Source organism: Triticum dicoccoides, chromosome 4A (assembly GCF_002162155.2).
Source record: "Triticum dicoccoides isolate Atlit2015 ecotype Zavitan chromosome 4A, WEW_v2.0, whole genome shotgun sequence".
In the NCBI taxonomy this organism is placed as follows: domain Eukaryota; kingdom Viridiplantae; phylum Streptophyta; class Magnoliopsida; order Poales; family Poaceae; genus Triticum; species Triticum dicoccoides.
In genome coordinates this window covers 540,433,203-540,460,280 of record NC_041386.1, presented here as the reverse complement: position 1 = coordinate 540,460,280, position 27,078 = coordinate 540,433,203, and the positions used below count along the sequence as shown (strand labels likewise).

At 47.1% G+C, this 27,078-nt stretch overlaps 1 protein-coding gene across 1 annotated transcript; it reads right to left on the bottom strand.

Annotated features, from left to right (window-relative positions):
- Positions 1–6,534: 6,534 nt before the first annotated feature.
- LOC119286620 (probable 2-oxoglutarate-dependent dioxygenase At5g05600) lies at positions 6,535–8,156 on the bottom strand. Its single transcript, XM_037566022.1, has 2 exons — positions 7,611–8,156; positions 6,535–7,507 (listed from the first exon to the last, which is right to left on the bottom strand). Exons 1-2 carry the CDS (start codon positions 8,063–8,065, stop codon positions 6,916–6,918), a joined length of 1,047 nt encoding a protein of 348 aa, XP_037421919.1. The 5' UTR covers positions 8,066–8,156; the 3' UTR covers positions 6,535–6,915.
- Positions 8,157–27,078: the final 18,922 nt, after the last annotated feature.

Here is a 27,078-nt window from a genome sequence, read left to right as displayed (position 1 = left end):
TCATCGTCTTGGCTTCAGCGATGATGACGGCAACATTGAATAAAGTCTCTCCATATCTTACTCCGACGAGACGATCAGTCATATGGCTGGGATTGGATTTAGAATCCACTCTATTCAAGCAAGGATGATGCGGCGACGGCGACATCCTCGTGATGGACCCGTGTCCTCGGGCGCCATCATTGCGACGGCATTTGCTCCAGTGCCGGTGCAGAGCTTGGGAGGTAATCTAGGTACGGAGCCAGATTGTGGTCTGCATCGATAATATCCTTCATCATGTGTTGGGTTCGTGGTATGTGGATGGCAGGTATGGTTTCCTCCTCCCAACGTCTTAGTCATATGGGGGTGTCAGATCTGGAGTTCGATGACGTGTCCAGAGTGTTGCCCCGGTTTCGTTCAACAGTAATGGTTTCGTCTTTGGCGTGTCAGGTCCGCAAAGCTGCATATAAGCGATGGAGCCGCGTCGAGCTTGAGTGTGAAGGCGATTCGTCATTTTTTTAAAACTTTGGTGGCTGCTGTGTTGGTGCCAGAGTTAGGTGACAAGCGCTGGTGTCAAGCTCAGAGGTTTTTCCGTTCTTGTGTGTAGTTTTATTTCTTGACTGGTGTTCCTTTATGCAAAGGCTAACGTTCTGTTATTTTTCCAATTTTGTCAGGTTCGTATGTACATGATTTATATTACGATTTTTATAATATTTAGTATAAATGGGATACATATTACCATAAAAAATAACACTCTATTGGGCTGTTCGTTGTTCATTTTTTGTTTCTTGGGTAAGGTGTACGACAACTAAGGTTCAACGTAACTCATGGGCTTTCAAACATTATCTTTTAAGTTGTTCATGGGCTTTCAAACTATTTTGATGCTCTGATACCACCTAAAGACAGTTTTGATTGACTTGCGCCGCGAGAACTATATATCCTTTAAGCAAGTTGAAAGCTACTTTCGCCTGAAAGATATAGCTCTCGCGTGCGAGACTGGGCCAGCCTATTCTTTTGGGTTTTTTCCCGTGAGACAAGCGCTTCGTTGGTTCATTCGAACATACCGCATGTTGCTTCACTGTTTTTTCGCTGTGGACGTTTCTTTGTTTTTAATTTCTTTTTTGTCTTTTCGGTTTCATGGCTTCGCTATTTTTTTGCTGCAGACATTTCTTTGTTTCTTATTTATTTTTGTTTTTTTGGTTTCTTTATTTTTTACCGGTTTTCTTCAAGCTTGATCTTCTTTATCTTTATCATTGGTTTTTTTCTATATTTTCTCATCATTTTTCTTAATTTTGTCTCGGTTCTTATCGGTTTTCTTTGCTTTCACGTGTTTCTTTGGTTTTTTGAGTTTTCGTCGTTGTTCCCGGTTTCACTTCATTTTTCATTTTCTTCTTTTCTTCTATCTTTTTATTTCTTGGTTTTCTTTGGCTTTCTTGTTTCTTTGTTTCCTTTTTTTTATGATATTATCGGTTTTTAGTACACATTCAACATTTTTTGTCTACATCAGAAATATTTTTTATATATAGGTTTAATATTTTTAAATATGTGATTTAATTTTTTATAAATATTTTTATGTCTACTTTTTTAGTACGATTGTACACTTTTGGTATATATCTAATACATTTTCTAGTATAGGTTTAACATTTTCCATATACAAGTTTAATATTTTTTAATACATGATCAACATTTTTCACACATTTTTTTTTCAAAATTTCAAATGCTTGATTGACATTTAAAAAAAAAATATTAACATGTTTTGAATACATTGTCAAAAAATATTTTTATACATATTAACATTTTTTTTCAAATGCTTTATTAACATTTTTTAATTGCAAGATTAATATTTTTTAATATATGGTCAACAATTTTTGTTTACATATTACAAAATTTTAGAGAGAAGTTTAACATTCTTTGAATACATGGTCAACATTTTTTCTGTATACATTTGACTTTTTTTCTATACATGGTCAACATTTTTTAATATATGTCTTACTATTACAAACTGACTGCATGAAGAATTGACAAGGCATTAAATGCTAAAAACAGATAGTAAGGTGGTGGGCCACTTAGGAAAATGCTCTTGGCGTGTTGAAAACTTGGATTTGTTCAACGTGACCAAGATCAACAGAGAGGGCAACATGGTTGGACATGAGCTCGACGATTATGCACACTGTTATGATGATTTTTTGTCTGGCTAACAAAGTAACAATGTGCCATTCGGTATCAAGAATGTAAAAGAGAAAGAATGTTAATGTTTCTGGAAATGAAATAAAGGGCTCTCTATCTTCCTCAAGAAAATAGTAAAACCCATGGGCTTATGTGTGTGGGATATACAAAACAGCCCATGAGTACATAATGTATTCACACAAAAAGGTATTGTGCGCTACAGGACAGGAAAATTGTTTCCTTCCGTGCCTTTACATGGATTGGTCGGTCTGTGCTATTTTAAAAAATGTTTACGAATTCAACAAATATATTCATGAGTTTAAAAAATATTCTTCAAATTCTAAAAATTGTAGCCAATTCAAAAAATATCCGTGAACTTCTTAAAAAGTTCACAAATTTGTAAACGTCACAAGCTTTTAAAAAATTTCACTGATTTTTGGAAAGAGTTTGTGTCCTTTTTAATAAAGTGAAAAAAAATCCATCACCATTAGTTGAGTTGCTAGTCCCGGCAGTCACATTGGGGGCCATTGCAGTTGCACTCTTGGTTGTAACACATGAGGCCGTGTTGGTGGTCTGTGCAGTTACAAACTTACAAGCGGGTCGCAACATTTGCAATTGCAATCTCTATTAATGGACATGCAACTAGCCGACAAAAAAGAAGCTACCGGCCCTAGTTGCAGGCCTGTTGGGGGTCATGCAGTTATTGTTAGGTTGCAACACATGCGGTTGCAAGTCTTCCATTGTTCAATTGTGGATAAGTTAGATGCTTGTCTGCTAGGTGGGGCTCAACCATAATCGGTCTCCATTGAACACCAGGTGTATCAAACATAGAATTTGGAACAGATGAAATCCAATGTGCCTACGAAATCAGATGGGGTCTTGTTAAATTTTATGGGTCTGGACCCACTCTATCTTATACCTTAGCCCAGTTAAAAGCTTGAAATCTCAAAGCCATTTGAGTTGCATGGCAAGTGTGTAAGTTTACTACCATTTTGTTAGTTGAGGAAGAGCGGCAACAATATAAAAGGTGCCTTGTTCTACCACTTCTTGTAGCATGATGAGCAAAACGAACAACAATGTGCGCGCTCACCCACTTCATGTCAAACCACGCAATGCACGCACGTCGCGTTCACGAATCAAGTTTGAGTTCGGGCTAATGTTATGTGCCTCATTGGAATAACTAAAATTTTGCATGGTAGTGCATTGCTTTGTTTTGGGTGTACGTGCTAATACTCGAGCTCATTGTGGACACATTTTCAACTTGCAAAGAGTTCTTCCATCATGTGTCAATTAGATCTCTTCACTATACCATGTGTCCGCCTTTATGTATAGGAGATCCAGAGAAGAGAGGTTACACGTAGAATTCATAGCAGTACACTGAACACACACACTATAGTTGAGTTCCTAGTCCCGGTGGTTGCGTGCATAGCCATCAAGGAGAGCAGGCCTCCAAAACCGCGTCCCTTGAGAACCTATATCGGGTGAGGGGTGAAACCTATATCGGGTGAGGGGTGATAAGGTTTCTGGGGAGCGTCTTGGCGCGATGACTCGTGAAAGATTGACTACATCATCGATGTCTGCCTGCCTGCTTCCTCTACATGGAAAGACCATATTGTCTTCACCACGATGGCCTGTTGTAGTACCGGAGTTTCCGGTGAACTTGTATTTTCTGGACCTATCTTTGTTGGCATGTGCCTTTAGTCCATATGCTTAAATGCTAGATGATCCTAACCTGTCGTATGCGATTTTCTATGTTGGTAATCTTGTGATGATGCTAATCTGGATTATGGCTAACTGAAAAGTAACTATTTCCTAACAGAAAGTCAATGAAATTTGTCCTACATAGGCCACGGTTTGGGAGATTATTTGTTTAAATGAGTTATTATCCTCTTCACTCTTTTGTTGGCATGATGACATGGTACGGGACGCAACGGCTCGTGAGAATCAGCGACAAGGTCTAGCAACCATGTTTTCATACAAAAACTGATGCTCTGTGGGTGTTGCTCTGCCATTGTCCATGGATGACGGGGAGGAGTGTGACCGTGGCGAAGGATTACATGGAGGGGAGGCATTGGCTGGGGTGATTGGGAAGACGAGGAAAAGAAAATCTCACTAGAATCTTGCCGGAGGTCGACAAGAATGCACATGCGTAGGGACAGTGGCCGTTGAGAGCGGGGAGGAGCGCGACCATGGCATCTATGGCGGAGAGAGAGAGGGTTGCCCAATGAGAGATAATTTTAGAAGGATTCCTTCCTGTTTAAATTTGAAGAGTAACTTCTCAAAGTTAGAGGGTGGGCTTCAAGTGATCTAAGAGCATCTCTAACGATCCGCTAAAGTATAGGGGAGAAAATGGTCAAGTATCCTTTAGGGGAGTATATTTGCTCCACTAAAAAAGTGTGGTTTCTAACCAAACCCTAAACTTTACTCCCTTGAAGAAATGAACACGAATTCGGTGCAAATTTGATTCAAACTACTACATCAAACTTGATTCGATTCAACCACTTGCATAAACTATTTTACATAACATATTAAATAAAATTTAAACTAAAACTAACTATTTGATGTCGGTCTCGTTCAACATCCTCCCCAGTCCGATTCGGTCATGGGGTCTGGGTTACCGCCTCACCATCGTCGTCGCTGCCGAACCAAAGTCGTCGCTGGAGAAAAGATTGGTTACTATCGCTGCCCGTTGTAGAGCTCATACTGTCGACGCTCCCCCCCTGACGCGCTCTAGGTACAAGTGGCAGAGGTCCGCCATGTATGCCTCGTCGGCTTGCTCCGCCTCGAGGTGCTCACATGGCTCCTTGTGTTCCCGAATCTCGCTTGAGGTGGCCACTCAGGGTTCGATGGGCTCCAACTACAGCAGTCTGCCGGGAAAGTTCCTCCGCGCCTCTGCGTCGTAGAGGTGCATGGGCATAATGTCGTACTCCCGCGCCGCCTGCACCGCTGAATGGAATGAGCCAATCCAAATCTTGTCGTGGGTCTCGCAGTCGCTGATGTCCGTCACCCATGTCTCCCATGCCAGTTGTTGCACGCCTAGGTATATCGTTTGTGCTGTTGGCAGCAGTGAGAGATCGGAGAAGCGGGAAGCGCCACCACGGGAGGAGGAAGCATTGTTGTTGCCACGAGCTTGGGACTGCGCGTGGTGGTGTGGATCTGTGCTTCTAATCGGCGCGGCTGGATCCGGCCATTTTGGGCGGCAAGGGCGGCACTAGAGTGGATGGGGGGTGTGCCAGCTGGGGGATGCGGATGCTTGGGCCGCAACAGAGTGAATAAGGTGGAGCAGTGGGAGATGTGAATTTTTTTACTTTAGCTTGGGCGGCCAAGCATATTTAAGAGTTGAGCGCTGCGTGGAGTAAATTCTTTGCTCCTCTAAAGGAGATAAGAGATCAGCTAGGTGCGCTTTAGAGGAGTAAACCGAATTTCTACTCGTTTAAATTTTACTGTGGATTGGTTAGAGATGCTGTAACGCCTCAAATCGTCAAATTTGGAGAAGTTATGGGTTTTCATCCCCAAGTTTGGCATTTTTGTATTTCTAGGTAGAGACGGCAACTGTCACTTGTGCCTGTGAAGCATACTGATATTTAGTAACAAATGCAGTAGTAGTGTTCTGCTCAAATGCCCATCAAGCACGATGGTTTTAGACAAAAAAGGGTTGTACCGACTCATACCTTACTCATTAACATCCCTAACAAAGCTTTTTCTCAGATTTGAGAAAGTAGTGGCTGAACCCAGCTCGGTGCACCCACGCTACACCCACACAAGACAACATACCAAAACATTTCAAAAAAATCTGAATTTTTGTGGCAATAATTATCAACAAATTTTATAGATGGTTTCAAAATTAGGTGGTCAAATGACATCCTCGGATGTCATTTGACCATCAAACTATGCAAGCATCTATAACATGCTCATAATCATTCTCACAAAATTTTAGATTTTTTTGAAATATTTTGCTATGTTTTCTTGCGTGGTTGTAGTATGTGTGCATCCAACTGGGGTGTAGAACAACCACCGTCCTCAGATTTTTATGAGTACTTTTTTGCTTGGTGATTTTTTGAAATTCCAAAATAGTGTTTGGGACGTCTGGAAAGACGAGAAAGTGGAGGAAAAAATGTCACCGGAATCTCGCCGGAGCTTGGCAGGGATGCACATGCATCGAGACAGTGGTCGGGGAGAGCAGGGAACGCCTGCCTCCTGCTTAAATTTGAAGAGTAGCTTATCAAATTTAGAGCAAGGGCTTGAAGTGGTCTAACTTTTGAGAATGGACATTTTTTTGGAGTAGTAATTTTTTGATGGGTTTTTATCTCAAGTATAGCATTTTGCATTTCTAGGTAGAGATGCAACTGTCAATTTGTGCCCGTGAATCACGGTGATATTAACACTTACAAATGCAGTAATAATGATCTGCTCAAATGCGCCAAATCACATTGAAATACACACACATATATATCCAGTACTCCCTCGGTCCTAAAATATCCTTTTTAGTTGCCTCCGTTCAAATTTGAATTAAAACCACATCATCACTTATTTTGAAACAGGGGAAGTACTCCCTCTGTCCCATAATATAAGAGCGTTTTTGGTATTATACTAGTGTCAAAAACGCTTTTATATTATGGGACGGAGAAAGTAATTATTAATACCGACAATTACTTATTTATTTTTTGAACCGACACAATTACTTATTTATATTACTACAAACGGGGAGATGCTTGTAGCATTAGGATCACCGAGGAGAGCGGTAGGATCATGAATTCACGATGGATCCTTCATTCAAGATCGGTCCTTTCTGAAGTGTGCGATCTGGACGTTTTCGACGTCGAGCTTCCTGAAGTTGCTGTTCTTCCTGGTGCTGAAGAAGTTGCCCCAGTTGTAGGCGTCGTACCTGGCCGGCCTCTCGTCGCTCACCATCTCCTCCAGCGGCTCGACCATGGCGTCGCTCCCGGGGTTGAAGAAGTAGGGCATGGAGAACCTCTCCTTCTGCGAGTTCACCGACACCCTGTGCTCCGCGCTCTCGTACCTGTCGTTGCTCCACACCTGGATGATGTCGCCGACGTTGATGACGTACGAGTCCGGGACGGGCCTGACGCGCACCCACTCGCCGTCGGACCGGCGCCGGACGTCCAGCCCGCCGACGTCGTCCTGGTAGAGGATGGTGAGCGCGCCGGCGTCCTTGTGGCGGCCGACGCCGAGGGCGAGGTCGGGGCTCGGGCAGGGCGGATAGTGGTTCAGCCGGATGAAGGTGGTCTGGTCCTTGAAGAAGCCGCGCAGGCGGTCCGGTCGCAGGCCCAGGCTCCGGGCGATCAGCTCCAGCAGCTTGAACGCCAGCTCCTCCATCGCTTCCGCGTACTCCTCGAGCGCCTCTCTGCATGCACACATCAATTTGCATCGAGATTAACATCCGAAATTCTGAATCATATGGACCATTTCTCTCGTGGTTGCAGAATCGATTGAGTCCATGACCGTACCTGAACCGCGGCAGGTCCTCGGGCCACTTGTTCTCGAACACGAGCTCGCCGTCGGCAACCGCGGCAGGCGGCGGCGGCTCGCGGGGGACGAGGTCGAACACCTCCTTCCAGTCCCTGACGTTCTTGGTGTGCTCCGACTCGTAGTACCCCAGCGGTGCCGCCTCGTCCCTCCGCACGGCCGCCTTCCGGTCCGCCGGCAGCGCGAAGAAGGCCCTCTGCGCCTCCAGCGCCCGCGCCACCGTCTCCGCCAGCACGCCGTGGCGCACCACCACGAAGAACCCCCAGTCCTGGCTCGCCCTGCCCACCTCGGCGGCGAGGGCGTCCACGCCGGCCTTGTCGCCGGCCGCGAGAGGGGAGAGGTCGATGACCGGGATGCCGTCCGCGTCGGCGAGGTTCGCCTTGGTGCGATGCTCGGGCGCCTGCACGAAGGCCTGGTCCATGGAGAGGCCGCCCATGGCGATGTCGCGGTCGATGATCAAGTTCTCGATCTCACGTGTACGGTGGCGACTGCCGATCGAGTGCGTTGTGGCCTTGAGTATGCGGGTGACGAGGGGGTTAAAAAGGGTCTTTATGCAGGCTTGATTCAATGAATCTGGGCGGGTTTCTAGGTGAGGTTTGTTTGTAACCTTGGAGCTGACGTGCGCTTGTCCTGGTGAAACGCACCTCCCGCTTTGGCGTGTTCGGTGTTGTGGCGTCACGAATGATCTGCAGGTGTTGGCCGCAAGCAATGCACGAAGTGATACTATGATTCACATCCAATACACTCGAGTTCTACCTTTTCTGCCGCGAAAACAGTTGGAATTTCACAGGAATGTGTACAGAAATCACTCCTCCCCCGGCGCGGTTCAAACGAGCTGTAATTTCACGAACGATCTACTCGTATTATTTCACCCTCGTGATTTACAGTTTGCGCCAAACTCTAGAATGTTAGTATGATTGAGCTGTCGAGCAGATCCATCTGCGCGGCTCAGCGCAAGTACGCAATGTAAGCAGGCCACAAGTGATCCCCGGTGATCGAGCACATGACGCCAGGGCAGGCGTTGCAACGTCCGTTTCGCGGCTACCACCGAGCGCAAACAGACAAACATCACTTGATCAATGCCTCGCCAGGTCCATTCATCATCCTGCACCGTCCTTTAATTTCACACACATGTCGATAGCGGCTAAAATCACACTTCTCACCTTTGTTGAAAGTTTAGCACGATTTGATCAATTAAAAAAAAAAACAGATCGAACATTTTTTGCTATCGTCATCGTCCTTGGCGGTAGGGTACCACTATGTATCATCATCGTCACTGGCGATAGGAAACAAGTCAATGTGTATGCGCCGTCATGGCACCGACTTACATGAATAGTTGGCTACCTACAAGGACCGTGGTGGTAGCCTGTTATAGCCTACTGCCAGGCTCGATGGCGATAGGCGTGAACAGGTGGCCAACGGTGCGGCGGATGGGCCAACCACCCACCCATTCTCTCGAGTAAGTCATATCCTATTCACCCCGAACAGAGAGGATGCGCCTCTCTCCTCCTCTTCAAGCCCCCTCCCCCCTGATCTCCTTTGTTTGGGCGTTATTTTGGCAAATCTTGGAACTACTCGTGGCCATGGGCAGCCCGGCCGACCCGATGTTGCACCCGGGCCCGGGCCTAGATTTTGAGCCCAAAGGCCAGGCCGGGCCCGGGCCCTCCATTTTCGTGATTTATTGAAGGGGCTCGGCCCACGGCCCGAGGCCCGGCGGGCTTTATCACTTTCGGGCTGGGCTTGGGCCCAAAAACCAGGCCCGATGGCCGGGCCATGCCGGGCTCAGGCCTAGTGAGGGAGTCCTGGATTAGGGGGTCCTCGAGTGTTTGGACTATTTGACATGGGCCGAATTGATGGCCCGTGAAGATGAAATCAGAAGACTTCCCCCCGTGACCGGGTAGGACTCCTATATGCGTGGAAGGCAAGTTTGGTGTCCGGATATGTTATTACCTTCCCCTACAAACCGACTCTGTACAACCCTAAATCCCTCCGATGTGTATATAAACCGGACGGTTTAGTCCGTAAAGGCTATCAGAATTCTTATAGGCTAGACAGCTAGGGTTTAGCCATTACGATCTTAAGGTAGATCAACTCTTGTAACTCCTATACTCATCAAATACAATCAAGCAGGACGTAGGGTTTTACCTCCATTAAGAGGGCCCGAACCTGGGTAAACATTGTGTCCCACTTGTTCCTTGTTACCCTCGATCCTCACACGCATAGTTCGGGACCCCCTACCCGAGATCAGCCGGTTTTGACACCGACATTGGTGCTTTCATTGAGAGTTCCACTGTGCTGTCGACGGAAGGATCGATGGCTCAGCTTGTCATCGGCGACTATGCTGTTTCCGGGGAGACTTTCCTCCCTGGTCAACTCTTTGTGTTTGGCAGCTTCACTCTGCGTGCCAATTCAACTGGTCACCTTGAGCAGATCGACAGCTGCGCCCCTGGTCACCAGATCAGGTTTGGAAGCTTGAATTACATCGCTGATATTCGAGGAGACTTGATCTTCGAAGGATTCGCAGCCTCGGCCGTCGCTCCTCATCTACATGAAGGAAGCCCATCGGATCCACCATCAGACTCCATTCAAGGACCAACTCTCATGCCTGCCATGGCCTTAGATCCAGAGCAGACTACTTTGTTCGAAGACGAAGCCCCGCCGGACTCTCTCCTATTACGGAGCTCCCAGCCGGAGACCCAGAGGTGACCATATTGTCAGCAGGCCTCGAGTCAAACATGACTCTCCCTGTCATTGGGAAGCCGGACTTATCTCGGGATGTCAACTCCGAACTCTCAAAATCTGCGTCCACCGAGCATGGTCAAGTGGTGATTACTAGAACCAGCTCCGCAGGTCCTCATCCACCTGCCGAGCTCTCGCTCCTAAACGAGGCTCTGGACCTAATGCGATCTCTCGCCATCACGGAGGTGTCACTTCCGAACTACGCCCAACCTGAACTGGGGGCTGAGAGCAGGGAATTTTTTGTCTCACCCACCACCCACTTAATAGCCACTGTCGAGGACCTAACCGACATGCTAGACTACGCCTCCGAAGACATGGATGGTATGGACGATGATGCCGGAGCCGAAACAGGCCAAAACCCGCCTATCACTGGGCGTTGGACGACCACTTCTACTTACGACGTGTACATGGTGGATACACTCGAGAAGAAATATGGCGATGACAATCAAGATCTGATTGAGGACAAGCCCGTTGAGGCACCACCAAAACGCCGACGTCAGCAGTGCCGCTCAGGATCGCATCGAGAAAAGGAAAGCAATACCGGCACCGGAGACAATGACACTCCGGACAGTGTCGAAGACTCCGACCACCCCGTCGAGCCTGCGTTTGAGCAGGATGAGTGGGAAGAAGGACAAGTCAACCCAGACAAACTTGTTGACCATGAGGATTCGGAAGATAGTAACTATCTGCCGGCCTCCGAGGAGGATGTTAGCCTCGGTAACGAAGATTTCATCGTACCAGAGGAACCCCTCGAACAAGAACGCTTCAAGCGACAACTCATCACCACTATGAGGAGCCTTAAAAAGAAACAACACTAGCAATAGCTTCAAGCCGAACAAGGTATGCTCAACGACAGATGGACCAAGGTCCTGGCTGCCGAGGAATATGGCCTCGAGCGCCCAACAAAGAGCTACCCAAAGCGCAGGCTACTGCCACAATTCAACGACGAGGTCCTTGAGACAATACCGTCAAGATACAATCATCCCGATCAACTAGACCGACCACCACGTGGACGGGACAAAGCGGCCAATTATGCTAAATACCAGCCCGTGTAACCTCGCCGTAGAGGCAAAGAGGCAGCGCCTCCGGGCTACACGTACGAATTATGTTAGGACCTGGACAATAGAGCCGGCCAGACCAGATCAATCTACTGATCAAGGGGACGTGCTACAACACGAGACGACGGCCATCAAGCCCAGCACGACAAGCATAACCAAGTTCGGGCCGAGAACCAAACACGGATGTCATCCGAACTCTATCGTGATGTTGCCCGATATAGAAGCGCCATACACCCCATGTGCTTTACCGATGAGGTAATGTAGCACGAGTTTTCGGAAGGGTTTAAACCCGTAAACATCGATGCATACGATGGAACAACAGATCCCGCTGTATGGATTGAAGATTTTGTTCTCCACATTCACATGGCTTGCGGTGATGATCTCCATGCCATCAAATACCTCCCCCTAAAGTTAAAAGGACCAGCACAACACTGGTTGAATAGCTTCCAGGAGAACTCCATTAGCAGTTGGGAGGACTTGGAGGATGCCTTTCGAGACAACTTCCAAGGCACTTATGTCCGGCCACCGGACGCTGATGACCTTAGTCACATAGTCCAACAACCCGGAGAGTCAACCCGCAAACTCTGGACTTGGTTCTTAATTAAAAAGAACCAAATCGTCGACTGTCCAGGTGTCGAAGCCTTAGCGGCCTTTAAGCACAGTGTCTGTGACGAATGGCTTGCCCGACACCTCGGTCGGGAAAAGCCAAACACTATGGTAGCTCTTACTTCACTTATGACCTGCTTCTGCGCGGGTGAAGATAGCTGGTTGGGTCATAGAAGCAACAACACCCGTGACCCCATCACCTCTGAGGCCAGGGATGGCGCTGGAAGGCCACGATGTAACAAAAACAAGCGTCGAAACAACAATGAAGAAACTGAGGATACAATGGTAAACGCCGGATTCAGTGGCTCCAAACCCGGTCAGCGGAAGAAGCCATTCAAAGGAAATAGAGACGGTCCGTCCAACTTTGACAAAATACTAGATAGGCCTTGCGAGATTCATGGCACCCCTGACAAGCCTGCCAACCACACCAACAAAAACTGCTGGGTTTTTAAACAGGCCGGTAAATTAAATACTAAACACAAGGGGAAAGGGCCTCAAAGCGAGGACGAGGATGAGCCCGCCCTTCGATCACAGGGGGACAGAAGAAGTTTCCCCCCGAGGTGAAAACAGTGAACATGATATATGTCACACATATCCCAAAGAGGAAGCGCAAGCGCGCACTAAGGGACGTCTACGCCGTAGAGTCTGTCGCCCCAATATTCAACCCATGGCCAGCTTGTCCGATCACCTTTGATCGTAGGGACCACCCAACTAGTATCCGCCATGGAGGTTCGGCGGCCCTGATACTCAATCCCATCATCGATGGATACCATCTCACTAGAGTCCTTATGGACGGCGGCAACGGTGTGAACCTGAACTATCAAGACGATGTCCATAAGATGGGTATTGACCCATCAAGAATCAAGCCTAGCAATACTACCTTTAAAGGAGTGATACCCGGCATGGAGGCCCATTGTACGGGCTCCCTAACATTGGAAGTAGTCTTCGATTCTCCGGACAACTTCCGAAGCGAAGACTTGATCTTCGATATCATCCCTTTCCGCAGTGGTTATCACACGCTGCTTGGACGAACTGATTTCACCCGCTTTAATGCAGTCCCATATTATGCTTACTTAAAGCTCAAAATGCCCGGACCGTGTGGCGTTATTACAGTCAACGGAAAATGTGGAGCGCTCCCTCCATACCGAGGAGCACACCGCGGCCCTTGCGGCTGAGGTACAGAATAGCCTTATTAAGCCAAAAACACATCGATCATTAAGACCCCTGACACTGCCAAGCGAGTCCGGTCCATGCTACAAAACGACAGCTCGGCGGATCCAGCGCTTGAATGGTAGTTTAGCCTCCGCCGATCGTGAAGGAAATATACCCTAGAGGCAATAATAAAGTTGTTATTTATATTTCCTCGTATCATGATATAAATGTTTATTATTCATGCTAGAATTGTATTAACCGAAAACTTAGCAATGTGTGAACACATAGACAAACGGAGTGTCACTAGTATGCCTCTACTTGACTAGCTCGTTAATCAAAGATGGTTAAGTTTCCTAGCCATGGACAATAGTTGTCATTTGATGAACGGGATCACATCATTAAAGAATGATGTGATTGACCTGACCCATCCGTTAGCTTAGTACTATGATCATTTAGTTTATTGCTATTGCTTTCTCCATAACTTATACATGTTCCTATGACTATGAGATTATGCAACTCCCAAATACCAGAGGAACACTTAGTGTGCTATCAAACGTCACAACATAACTGGGTGATTATAAAAATGCTCTACAGGTGTCTCCGATGGTGTTTGTTGAGTTGGCATAGATCGAGATTAGGATTTGTCACTCCGATTGTCGGAGAGGTATCTCTGGGCCCTCTCGGTAATGCACATCACTATAAGCCTTGCAAGCAATGTGACTAATGAGTTAGTTACGGGATGTTGCATTACGGAATGAGTAAAGAGACTTGCCGGTAACAAGATTGAACTTGGTATTGAGATACCAACGATCAAAATCTCGGGCAAGTTACATACCGATGACAAAGGGAACAACGTATGTTGTTATGTAGTTTGACCGATAAAGATCTTCGTAGAATATGTAGGAACCAATATGAGCATCCAGGTTCCGCTATTGGTTATTGACCGGAGATGAGTCTCGGTCATGTATACATAGTTCTCGAGCCCGTAGGGTCCGCACGCTTAACGTTCGATGACGATCGATATTATGAGTTTATGTGTTTTGATGTACCAAAGGTAGTTCGGAGTCCCGGATGTGATCACAGACATGACGAGAAGTCTCGAAATGGTCGAGACATAAAGATTGAAATATTGGAAGGTTATATTCGGACACCGGAAAGGTTCCGAAGTGTATCGTGTATTTTTCGGAGTACCGGGAGGTTACCGAAACCCCCGGGGAGTCTATGGGCCTTATTGGTCCCTAGTGGAGAAAGAGTGTAACGGCCTCGATGCGGCTATATCTCCCACGTGTCGAAGCACGACTTAGAGGCATAACCGCATTGAAAGCAATGTCGCAAGTGAGGTAATCTTCACACAACCCATGTAATACATAAGTGAAAGAGATACATAGTTGGCTCACAATCACCACTTCACACAATTACATGAATAAAGCATTACATCATCCAGATACAATCAAGGTCCGACTACAAAACCAAAATAAAATAAGACTACCCCAAATGCTACACAGATCCCCGATCGTCCCAACTGGGCTCCACTACTGATCAACTAGAAACGGAACAACACAAAGAACGAGATCTTCATCGAGCTCCTCCTTGAGCTTGGTTGAGTCACCTGCAGGGTATCATCGGCACCTGCAAACTGGTTTTTGGAAGTATCTGTGAGTCATGGGGACTCAGCAATCTCACACCCTCGCGATCAAGACTATTTAAGCTTATGGGTAAGGGAAAAAGGTATGAGGTGGAGCTGCAGTAAGCACTAGCATATATGGTGGCTAACATACGCAAATGAGAGCAAGAAGAGAAGGCAAAGCACGGTCGAGAAACTATGATCAAGAAGTGATCCTAGAACAACCTACGTGAAGCATAACTCCAACACCGTGTTCACTTCCCGTACTCCGCCGGAAAGAGACCATCATGGCAACACACGCGGTTGATGCATTTTAATTAGGATAAGTTTCAGATTTTCTACAACCGGACATTAACAAATTCCCATCTGCCCATAACCGTGGGCACGGCTTTTGAAAGTTCAAATCCCTGCAGGGGTGTCCCAACTTAGCCCATCACAAGCTCTCACGGTCAACGAAGGATATTCCTTGTCCCAGGAAGACCCGATCAGGCTCGGAATCCCGGTTACAAGACATTTCGACAATGGTAAAACAAGACCAGCAAAGCCACCCAAATGTGCCGACAAATCCCGATAGGAGCTGCACATATCTCGTTCTCAGGGCACACCGGATGAGCCAGTTGTCGGGTAGGCCAGCCCAGAGTTTCCCCTGGTAGCCCCGAACATTGCCCAGTTTGGACCAACACTTAGAGAAGCACTGGCTCGGGGGATTAGTAAAGATGACCCTTGAGCCGGCCGACCCAAGGGAAAGAAAAGGCTAGGTGGCAAATGGTAAAACCAATGTTAGGCCTTGCTGGAGGAGTTTTATTCAAGGCGTACTATCAAGGGGTTCCCATTATAACCCAACCGTGTAAGGAACACAAAATCAAGGAACATAACACCGGTATGACTAAAACTAGGGCGGCAAGAGTGGAACAAAACACCAGGCATAAGGCCGAGCCTTCCACCCTTTACCAAGTATATAAATGCATTAATTAAATAAGAGATATTGTGATATCTCAACAAATATCCCTGTTCCAACAAGGAACAAACTCCAATCTTCACCTGCAACTAACAACGCTATAAGAGGGGCTGAGCAAAGCGGTAACATAGCCAAACAACGCTTTGCTAGGACAAGGTGGGTTAGAGGCTTGACTTAGCAACATGGGAGGCATGATAAGCAAGTGGTAGGTATCGTAGCATAGGCATAGCAAAAGAGCGAGCAACTAGCAAGCAAAGATAGAAGTGATTTCGAGGGTATGGTCATCTTGCCTGAAATCCCGCAAGGAAGAAGAACGAGTCCATGAAGAAGACAAACGGACATAGCCAACGTATCCTCACAAACGCAACGTTACTGGATTACCGAGAAGAAGTACATCGGAAAGAAAGCAAACAACATAGTGAACAACCATCACATAATCATGACATGATGCACAACCAAGTATGATGCATGTCCGGTTTAAAGATACATGTCATGGCAAAATGCATAAGCAATCCTACAAATTAGGTGGAGCTCAATATGCAACTAGTTGCATATTGACAGAACACCACATGACTTGTTTAGTTCGATCTTGTTTATGTACTCAACAATATTAAATGTTGTTAGCATGGCAAGAGGTGAAGCATAATGAAACTACCCATCTAGGAAAGTTTAAATGAGGCCGGAACAACAAAACAACAAGTCCGGAAACTCCTCATGTGCATATTTTAGGTTTGGTACTGTTCTTCCCTAAACCATATTTTAGAGTTATTAAACATGCAAAGAGATGCCACCATGTTAAACTATGCCATATACATATAAAGATTATTTAAATCCGAGCTATGGTTAATTAGTTATGAATTAAATCATTTTAACCTGGCATAGGAGCAAATTTAACCAAACAGCATTTTAAACATTTTAAACATGGATGAAAAAGACATATTATGAAACTACACAAAGTTCTAAGCAACTTTCATATTAAGTTTGTTTTAATCCGATGCACGGTTCAACAGTTATTAAATGCATGATGCTGGGGGGGGGGGGGTTTCTGCAAAACTGCAATCCTGCGGATAAAAGCTAAAATCGCACAGACTAAAAAAACACTACTAGGCTGAATCTGTAGGGCGCTGGGCTGTCTCACCATGGGCTTTGGCCCATCTTCAGAGGAGCCGGCTTGGGACAGCGGGGCTGGGCCTCGCAGGCCGATCGAAGCAGGGGGGCGCTGGGCCTGTGCGTCGCGGTCAACGGGAGCGGCGCGTGTTCGTCCTCGCGTGGTCGGAGCAGAAGGGGCCGGGGTGAAGCAGAACAACACGGCAGGCGCCGGTGACCGGGATCGGAACTCCGGTGAGCGGGACGAAGGGGCGGATCCGGGTGCTGTATGACGTTGAAGGCCGACGGAGGGGAGTCCAGGCGGGGTCGAGGCAGAGGCGGCGTCCTCTGCCTGAACTGCTGCCGTTTGAAGCAACGGAAGCAGAGGAGTGGCGACGGCGGGCTTGCGGGCATGCAGAGGGAGGTCGAAGACGGCGGGCCAGCAAAGGAGCAGCAGAGGAACTTGGCGGGGCGAGGGGCCATGGGAACTGGCTGGATCCGAGGCAAGGGCGGCGGTGGAAGGCGACAGCTCCGGGCGGCGAGCCATTGTTCCTGTGAAGGTTCAGAGAGAGGGAGAGAATTGCGTGAGAGGGAGATAGCAGAGGGAGGAAGGAGAAATAAGGGGAGGCGGCGAGGGCCCTGGCCTGATGGATCTGGCGCCGTCGGGCGACTCTGGTGACCTGCCGGCCGGAGGCGGGGCTGGACAGAGAGAGGAGCTCGGCCTCCTCTCGATGCTGCAAGCACAGTTCTGCGGGCACTGCAGCGAAGCGACGACGGCGCGGGGACGAGGTGAGGAGGCGCTCAGGCGTCTGCACGCTGGATCGAGGGCTCAAGGAGCACCTCTCCTTTGGTGCTGGACACGCATGGGAGCAGGGAAGGGGAGGCGGCTGCGAGCTGGTTGGGTGGATCGGCGCAAATCGAGGGAGATGGTCGGAGCAAGGTGATTGGCCTGGCGCTGAAATTTAGAAGAAAGTGGGCGGCGGCGCTAGGGTAGGATCCCTAGAAATTAGGAGTTTGGTCTCGGTTTAGACTAGTATATAGAGCGGGTAGGTTAGGCTAGGGGCTACCTCGTCCCTCTGATCGTAATTGGGCGGTAGAGAAAAAATATGTTAGGAAGACCAATTAACAAAACAGAGACGTTTTGTAGATGATTGGGGATGATCCGGACCCAACGGTGACGACTGCCCGGGTCGGGTTCGGGACAACTTTCGGACGCGCGCGAGGGGAGGTCCGCGGGCTGACGAGAGAGGTTAGGTTGGGCCTGGCGGTAGGCAGTGGGCTGTGCAGAAAGCCTTGGGCTGAGAGTAGAGAAGAGAGAGACCCGACGTCTGTTTCCGGAGACCGAAAACGTCCGACGTTAGACCGGCTATATTGCCGCTATAGTTATCCGTTGCGGCGTCAAACGGACTCCGAACGCAATGAAACTTGGCAGGCGGCCTATCTACACTATAGCAACACCGCATGCCAAATTTCAACCCATTCCGATAACATTTTCCGGCCACTTATAAAATAATATTTCGGACATGCCGCGGGCGCGTGCAAGTGTGTCTGGGCTCAGAACGGACAACGAAGAGAACTGGGAGACCAGGACAGATGCAAGTTTCGAAAACATGATGATGCAATGCACATGATGACATGATAAGATGCAACATGCAAGCAAATGACATGGCAACAACAACGAATAGCTGGAAGACACCTGGTGCATCGGTCTCAGGGCGTTACAACACCCCACCACGACGAGAGGATCTCGTCCCGAGATCTAGAATGACACCGGAGGGAAACGGAAGAGGAAGAGAACAGGTAAAACAAATTGCTTCTTTGACAATTGAGTGAAACCAAAGAACCTTGAAAAGTTGAACAAATTGAAAGAAAGAATACAACGGAGATGAACGAAGTTGAAAACACTCCGTTAGAAAAGAGGAACAAGGAAGAACAAATTCGTATAGCACTCCGGTTGAAAAGAGATGCAAGACTTGATAGGATGAAAAGGACTTGAGCAAAGGGGCACAACACTCCGGTTAAATGGGTAAGCACGAAAAGAACACAATCTGAGATGATGAGAGAAAAGAACAACATCACAACACCTCCGGAAGAGAGAATAGAAGATGGATCATTGAAATAAGAAAATGCCAACTTCTGTCACAAAAGAGCTTGAAAAGGTATCCTTAGGAGAAGGGTCGAACGGAGTTGTTGGATTAACAACAACGAAAAAGATAAGCTTGTTGTGGGCTTATGGAAAACATCTCAAAACTATGAGGTGAAATTCTGCCAATGACGAAAAATAATAGATTGGATTGATATCAACAAGGAGATGAGAAACTATTTCACCGGGAGGATAAATGAATAACTTGGGTCATTTATAAGCACCATAATTAGCAACAATCCTTAGGGAAGGCTTAAGGTGAAATATAACCCAAGATAACTCCAAAGAAGAGAAAGATTGGTTAAAAAGATGTCTTGAGCAAAGAGAAAATGATGGTTTTAGATGTGTCACTCTTGAAAACTTTTGAATCATGAAACACAAAGGAAAATTATCAACAATGACATAACACCACCTCAAAAGATGAGATATGAAAGAATTGCACTTTGGAACGCAAGATGAGGAATACTCGAGCTCCTTTGAAAAGAATCTCGATGAACACTTCGAGAAGGAATTAAATCCTTCATGAACCATCATGTAGAACCTCCATGAAGAACTCCGATAATAAAAGAATGATCAAACGAAAGGAAGGAGAAGTTGAAAACACAAGGTGAATCCTTGCAATGATTGGATGAAACTTTGCGACGAGATAAAGCGGCAAAACTTGGAACTCCGGAAAAGAAAGATGAACAAAAGATATCAAGAATTTGATGAACCTCCGGAATAAGGAATTGAATTTGCTCGATGAAACAAGAATAAGAATTACATTATGCCCATCCTTCACCAGTTACATTGATGACAAACAGCGGATTTGACATACTACTTATTCTCATAGTAAGGCTTAAGATAGATATAGCACAAACTTGAGAAAGTCTTCAACGAATCACCGGTCGGGTTGAAACAACGAATAAATTGATATGATGAATGAAGGAAGACAAAATCTTGGAAGAACCACCGTAAGAATTAAAATGATTAAAGAAAAGATAAAGAAACACCGAGAATAATTAGCAAATGAACGAAGATACTTGAGGGGATTTAGATACATGAGGACGAAGAGATCAAGAACTGATTAGAGGATATTTGATCGATGCACCGGTAAGATTTGGAGAACGAGAGCTGAAAGCTGAAATGAATAATCCCGAAATGATGGCCTTCGGAGAATCAAACTGAAAAAGACTCCTGAATTGCTCCAGAAGGATGAAAAGAATTCTCACGATCGAAAACAATTATGAGAGGATGGCAACAAGCTAGAATCACGATTCTCTGAGATAACGAACCGAGATTTGAGAGAAACTCTTCTTATGTCTTCAAATGCAGAGAATGATGATGAGAAACACCACCATGAATTATTTAGACACTCCGGAAGAATCAAAAGCGAAGAGGTTGAGCCAACGATGAAAAGAATTTGAAAGATCTTGGAGAAACACATATGACTGATGATAATTCATTCTTACGTCAAACTTCGAAAAGAATTTGAGGATAGCCCCGGGAAAATTAGAAGAGTCAGGTAAGATCCTGGACAAAGACCTGTGGGTTAGGGCCCACTCAAAAGAAACACCGTTGAACAATTTAAAAGGAAGATTACGCCGGTTGAATTAGATGGCTCCAAAGGGATAACATCCTCTAAAGAGCTTGAATGAAAGCAGAGTGGAAAAACGAATGTTCGAGATATCTTCAGCACTCCGGAATAATAGAATAGTAAGCGGGAAATAATTATGAGGTGCACCGGCATGGGAAAGCATTTGAAACGAGGAAAAGGGGTATGATCAACACCAAAAGCTTGAATTGGATCCACTAGAGAAGAAAATGAGTGAAGAGTGACGAACTTGAAGCTCCGTTAGAATCTTCCTGAGAATCACCGGATAAAACATTGAACAAAAAGAACGAAGAGACTTCACATCAATAAGATGGATACTTGATTAAGAAATCTTAGTCCTTGAAGGAAACAAGGGTGGGTGGGCAGGAAAACAAAGGCAGCTTGGGACAAATGAAATGAACACCGTTGAGAAGAACTAAGATTGGATCTTGCAAATGTTGAAATGATTGGATCCACTTGAAGAGAAACAAGCCGGTTGACAAGGATTGACAAGACAAACTCGATGATCGAGAAAGATTGGTATTCACATTGGAGTATGAGAACACCGCTTAGGAAAGGTATGGAATCAACATTTGACTTCGAAGCATCTCGAATACCACAACTCAAAACAAAACAAAGGATTGGCTTGCAAAATAAGCCGGAACAAACATATGATAGAGATTTCGTCTGAAGTTTTCGTGGTGGGGCCTACACAGGCTTGATCGTACAACACCATCATGTACAAGGCAGTGCACATGACATACGAAGCATCCCCGAGTTAGCATAGCCAAGGACTCTTTAAGACACAACGAGACCACTGTAAAACCAACCGTGGATAGGCGGACCACTAGACGTCAAACTCCAATCTCATATCATGCATCTGTAGGGAAGATATCCTAAGAGCTACTTGAATTCCCACTTATAAACTCCTGAAATTTTCCGATTATGCAATCAGGTGTTGGGGATATAGGGGAAGCATAATATCTCACCCAAACTAACAAATCCTACATCCAGCTGTATCCATCCTTCAACACATAACCAAGAAACCTTCAGAAATCATTTACCTCAACCTTCGAAAAGCATCCGTTATACGAGTTATGGCAATACTCCCGAACTCCCGCCCCAGTACTGGGTGGCATCGAGGTTATCTTGCCAACGACTGCATAAAAGAGATTTTCGATGTCGGCGAAACTCAGGTATTCCAGAACTGCAACGATAAAATTGTGACGACAACACCTCGGAGCTCAACTCCCCGAGACACTGCCACAACCCCTAAATGTCAGGAGGCACCAAGAACAATGTTCTCGTCACAAAACCATCGGAACGATTCCAAGATACCCGCGTGATCCTAATTTTTTTGGGTGAAATTTGAGAAGAGAAGAGTCAAAACTCTACGTCAGGATGCCTCACCAGAGCGACGAAGGGACTGAGGAGTAAAAAGAATTCCTACAATCCGATATATATAATCCTAAATGACTCAAAACATTTTTCTAGACTCAACAACTCCAGCGATTCGATCAAGCAGGGGGCTCCTAAAGTCGGGGAAGGCTCTGATTACCAACTTGTAACGCCCTCGATGCCGCTATATCTCCCATGTGTCGAAGCACGACTTAGAGGCATAACCGCGTTGAAAGCAATGTCGCAAGTGAGGTAATCTTCACACAACCCATGTAATACATAAGTGAAAGAGATACATAGTTGGCTTACAATCGCTACTTCACACAATTACATGAATAAAGCATTACATCATCCAGATACAATCAAGCTCCGACTACGGAACCAAAATAAAAGAAGACTACCCCAAATGCTACACAGATCCCCGATCGTCCCAACTGGGCTCCACTACTTATCAACTGGAAACGGAACAACACAAAGAACGAGATCTTCATCGAGCTCCTCCTTGAGCTCGATTGAGTCACCTGCACGGTATCATCGGTACCTGCAAACTAGTTTTTGGAAGAATCTATGAGTCACGGGGACTCAGCAATCTCACACCCTCCCGATCAAGACTATTTAAGCTTATGGGTAAGGGAAAAAGGTATGAGGTGGAGCTGCAGCAAGCACTAGCATATATGGTGGCTAACATACGCAAATGAGAGCGAGAAGAGACGGCAAAGCACGGTCGAGAAACTATGATCAAGAAGTGATCCTAGAACAACCAACGTCAAGCATAACTCCAACACCGTGTTCACTTCCCGGACTCCGCCGGAAAGAGACCATCACGACAACACACGCGGTTGATGCATTTTAATTAGGATAAGTTTTAGATTTTCTACAACCGGACATTAACAAATTCCCATCTGCCCATAACCGCGGGCACGGCTTTCAAAAGTTCAAATCCCTGCAGGGGTGTCCCAACTTAGCCCATCACAAGCTCTCACGGTCAACGAAGATATTCCTTCTCCCAGGAAGACCCGATCAGGCTCAGAATCCCGGTTACAAGACATTTCGACAATGGTAAAACAAGACCAGCAAAGCCACCAAGATGTATCGACAAATCCCGATAGGAGCTGCACATATCTCGTTCTCAGGGCACACCGGATGAGCCAGACGTCGGGTAGGCCAGCCCAGAGTTGCCCCTGGTAGCCCCGGACATCGGTCAGTTTGGACCAACACTTAGAGAAGCACTGGCCCGAGGGTTTAATAAAGATGGCCCTTGAGCCGGCCGACCCAAGGGAAAGAAAAGGCTAGGTGGCAAATGGTAAAACCAATGTTGGGCCTTGCTGGAGGAGTTTTATTCAAGGCGAACTGTCAAGGGGTTCCCATTATAACCCAACCGTGTAAGGAACGCAGAATCAATGAACATAACACCGGTATGACGGAAACTAGGGCGGCAAGAGTGGAACAAAACACCATGCATAAGGCCGAGCCTTCCACCCTTTACCAAGTATATAGATGCATTAATTAAATAAGAGATATTGTGATATCCCAACAAATATCCCTGTTCCAACAAGGAACAAACTCCAATCTTCACCTGCAACTAACAACGCTATAAGAGGGGCTAAGCAAAGTGGTAACATAACCAAACAACGCTTTGCTAGGACAAGGTGGGTTAGAGGCTTGACTTAGCAACATGGGAGGCATGATAAACAACTGGTAGGTATCGTAGCATAGGCATAGCAAAAGAGCGAGCAACTAGCAAGCAAAGATAGAAGTGATTTTGAGGGTATGGTCATCTTGCCTGAAATCCCGCAAGGAAGAAGAACGAGTCCATGAAGAAGACAAACAGACGTAGCCAACGTATCCTCACAAAGGCAACGTTACTGGATTACCGAGAAGTACACCGGAAAGAAAGCAAACAACATAGTGAACAACCATCACATAATCATGGCATGATGCACAACCAAGTATGATGCATGTCCGGTTTAAAGATACATGGGATGGTAAAATGCACAAGCAATCCTACAAATTAGGTGGAGCTCAATATGCAACGAGTTGCATATTGACGGAACACCACATGACTTATTTAGTTCGATCTTGTTTATGTACTCAACAATATTAAATGTTGTTAGCATGGCAAGAGGTGAAGCATAATGAAACTACCCATCTAGGAAAGTTTAAATGAGGCCGGAACAACAAAACAACAAGTCCGGAAACTCCTCATGTGCATATTTTAGGTTTGGTACTATTCTTCCCTAAACCATATTTTAGAGTTATTAAACATGCAAAGAGATGCCACCATGTTAAATATGCATTTTCCTACCCCATATACATATAACGATTATTTAAATCCGAGCTACGGTTAATTAGTTATGAATTAAATCATTTTGACCTGGCATAGGAGCAAATTTAACCAAACATCATTTTAAACATTTTAAACATGGATGAAAAAGACATATTATGAAACTACACAAAGTTCTAAGCAACTTTCATATTAAGTTTGTTTTAATCCGATGCACGGTTCAACAGTTATTAAATGCATGATGCTGGGGGGGTTTTCTGCAAAACTACAATCCTACAGATAAAAGCTAAAATCGCACAGACTAAAAATACCACTACTGGGCTGAATCTGTAGGGCGCTGGGCTGTCTCACCATGGGCTTTGGCCCATCTTCAGAGGAGCCGGCTTGGGACAGCGGGGCTGGGCCTCGTAGGCCGATCGAAGCAGGGGCGGCGCTGGGCCTGTGGGTCGCGGTCAACGGGAGCGGCACGTGTTCGTCCTCGCGTGGTCGAAGCAGAAGGGGCCGGGGCGAAGCAGAACAACGCTGCAGGCACCGGTGACCGGGATCAGAACTCCAGCGAGCGGGACGAAGGGGCGGATCCGGGTGCTGGAAGGCGTTGAAGGCCGACGGAGGGGAGTCCAGGCGGGGTCGAGGCAGAGGCGGCGTCCTTTGCCTGAACTGCTGCCGTTCGACGCAGCGGAAGCAGAGGAGCGGCGACGGCAGGCTTGCGGGCATGCAGAGGGAGGTCGAAGACGGCGGGCCAGCAGAGAAGCAGCAGAGGAACTTGGCGGGGCGAGGGGCCACGGGAACTGGCCGGATCCGAGGCAAGGGCGGCAGTGGAAGGCGACGGCTCTGGGCGGCGAGCCATTGTTCCTGTGAAGGTTCAGAGAGAGGGAGAGAATTGCGTGAGAGGGAGATAGCAGAGGGAGGAAGGAGAAATAAGGGGAGGCGGCGAGGGCCCTGGCCTGATGGATCTGGCGCCGTCGGGCGACTCCGGTGACCTGCCAGCCGGAGGCGGGGCTGGATGGAGAGAGGAGCTTGGCCTGCTCTCGATGCTGCAAGCACAGTGCTACGGGCACTGCAGCGAAGCAACAGCGGCGCGAGGACGAGGTGAGGAGGTGCTCAGGCGTCTGCGCGCTGGATCGAGGGCTCGAGGAGCACCTCTCCTTTGGTGCTGGACACGCACGGGAGCAGGGAAGGGGAGGCGGCTGCGAGCTGGTTGGGTGGATCAGCGCAAATCGAGGGAGATGGTCGGAGCGAGGTGATTGGCCTGGCGCTGAAATTTAGAAGAAAGTGGGCGGCGGCGCTAGGGTAGGATCCCTAGAAATTAGGAGTTTGGTCTCTGTTTAGACTAATATATATAGCAGGTAGGTTAGGCTAGGGGCTACCTCGTCCCTTCGATCGTAATCGGGCGGTAGAGAAAAAATATGTTAGGAAGACCAACTAACAAAACGGAGACGTTTTGTAGATGTTTGGGTATGATCCGGACCCAACGGTGACGACTGCCTGGGTCGGGTTCGGGACAACTTTCGGACGCGCGCGAGGGGAGGTCCGCGGGCTGACGAGAGAGGTTAGGTTGGGCCTGGCGGTAGGCAGTGGGCTGTGTAGAAAGCCTTGGGCTAAGAGAAGAGAAGAGAGAGACCCGGTGACTGTTTCCGGAGACCGAAAACGTCCGACGTTAGACCGGCTATATTGACGCTATAGTTATCCGTTGGGGCGTCAAACGGACTCCGAACGCGACGAAACTTGTCAGGCGGCCTATCTACACTATAACAACACCACGGGCCAACTTTCAGCCCATTCCGAGAACATTTTGCGGCCACTTATAAAATAATATTTCGGACATGGCGCGGGCGTGTGCAAGTGTGTCTGGGCTCAGAATGGACAACGGAGAGAACTGGGAGACCGGGACAGATGCAAGTTTCGAAAACATGATGATGCAATGCACATGATGACATGATAAGATGCAACATGCAAGCAAATGACATGGCAACGACAACGAATAGCTGGAAGACACCTGGCGCATCGGTCTCGGGGCGTTACAAAGAGGGCACCAAGCAAGGTGTGGGGTGCTCCCCCTAGTCCCAAACCAAATTGGTTTAGGGTTTTGGGGGCTGGCCCCCTCTTTCCTTCTCCCCTCCTCCTCTTTCCTCCTTCTCCTAGTAGGAATAGGAAGGGGGGGGGGGGGCAAACCTACTTGGAGTAGGATTGCCCCCCTTGGCGCGCGCCTCCTCCTAGGCCGGCGTCTTCCTCCCTCCCTCCTTTATATACGTGGGAAGGGGTCACCCCATAGACACAAGTTGATTATTTAGCCGTGTGCGGTTCCCCCTCCATAGATTTCCACCTCGGTCATATCGCTGTAGTGCTTAGGCGAAGCCTTGCGCCGGTAGCTTCATCATCACCATCATCACGCCGTCATGCTGACGAAACTCTCCCTCGACATTCAGCTAGATCTAGAGTTTGCGGGACATCATCAAGCTGAACGTGTGCAGATCACGGAGGTGCCGTTCCTTCGGTGCTAGGATCGGTCGTATCGTGAAGACGTACGACTACATCGACCGCGTTGTCATAATGCTTCCGTTTACGGTCTACGAGGGTACGTGGACAACACTCTTCCCTTCTCTTTGCTATGCATCACTAGATGGATCTTGCGTGTGCGTAGGATTTTTTTTGAAATTACTGCGTTCCCCAACAGTGGCATTTGAGCCAGGTCTATGCGTAGATGTTATATGCATGAGTAAAACACAAAGGAGTTGTGGGCGTGGGTATATACATATTGCTTGCCGTCACTAGTTGTTTCTTGATTCGGGGGTATTGTTGGATGAAGCGGCTCAGACCGACATTACGCG

Bases quoted from the DNA above. Each gene is read 5' to 3' on its own strand.
- LOC119286620 (XM_037566022.1), bottom strand. From the start codon at position 8,065: ATGGGCGGCCTCTCCATGGACCAGGCCTTCGTGCAGGCGCCCGAGCAT. The intron at 7,508-7,610 runs GTACGGTCATGG...GTGTGCATGCAG, and splicing joins GAGGACCTGCCGCGGTTCAG to AGAGGCGCTCGAGGAGTACG.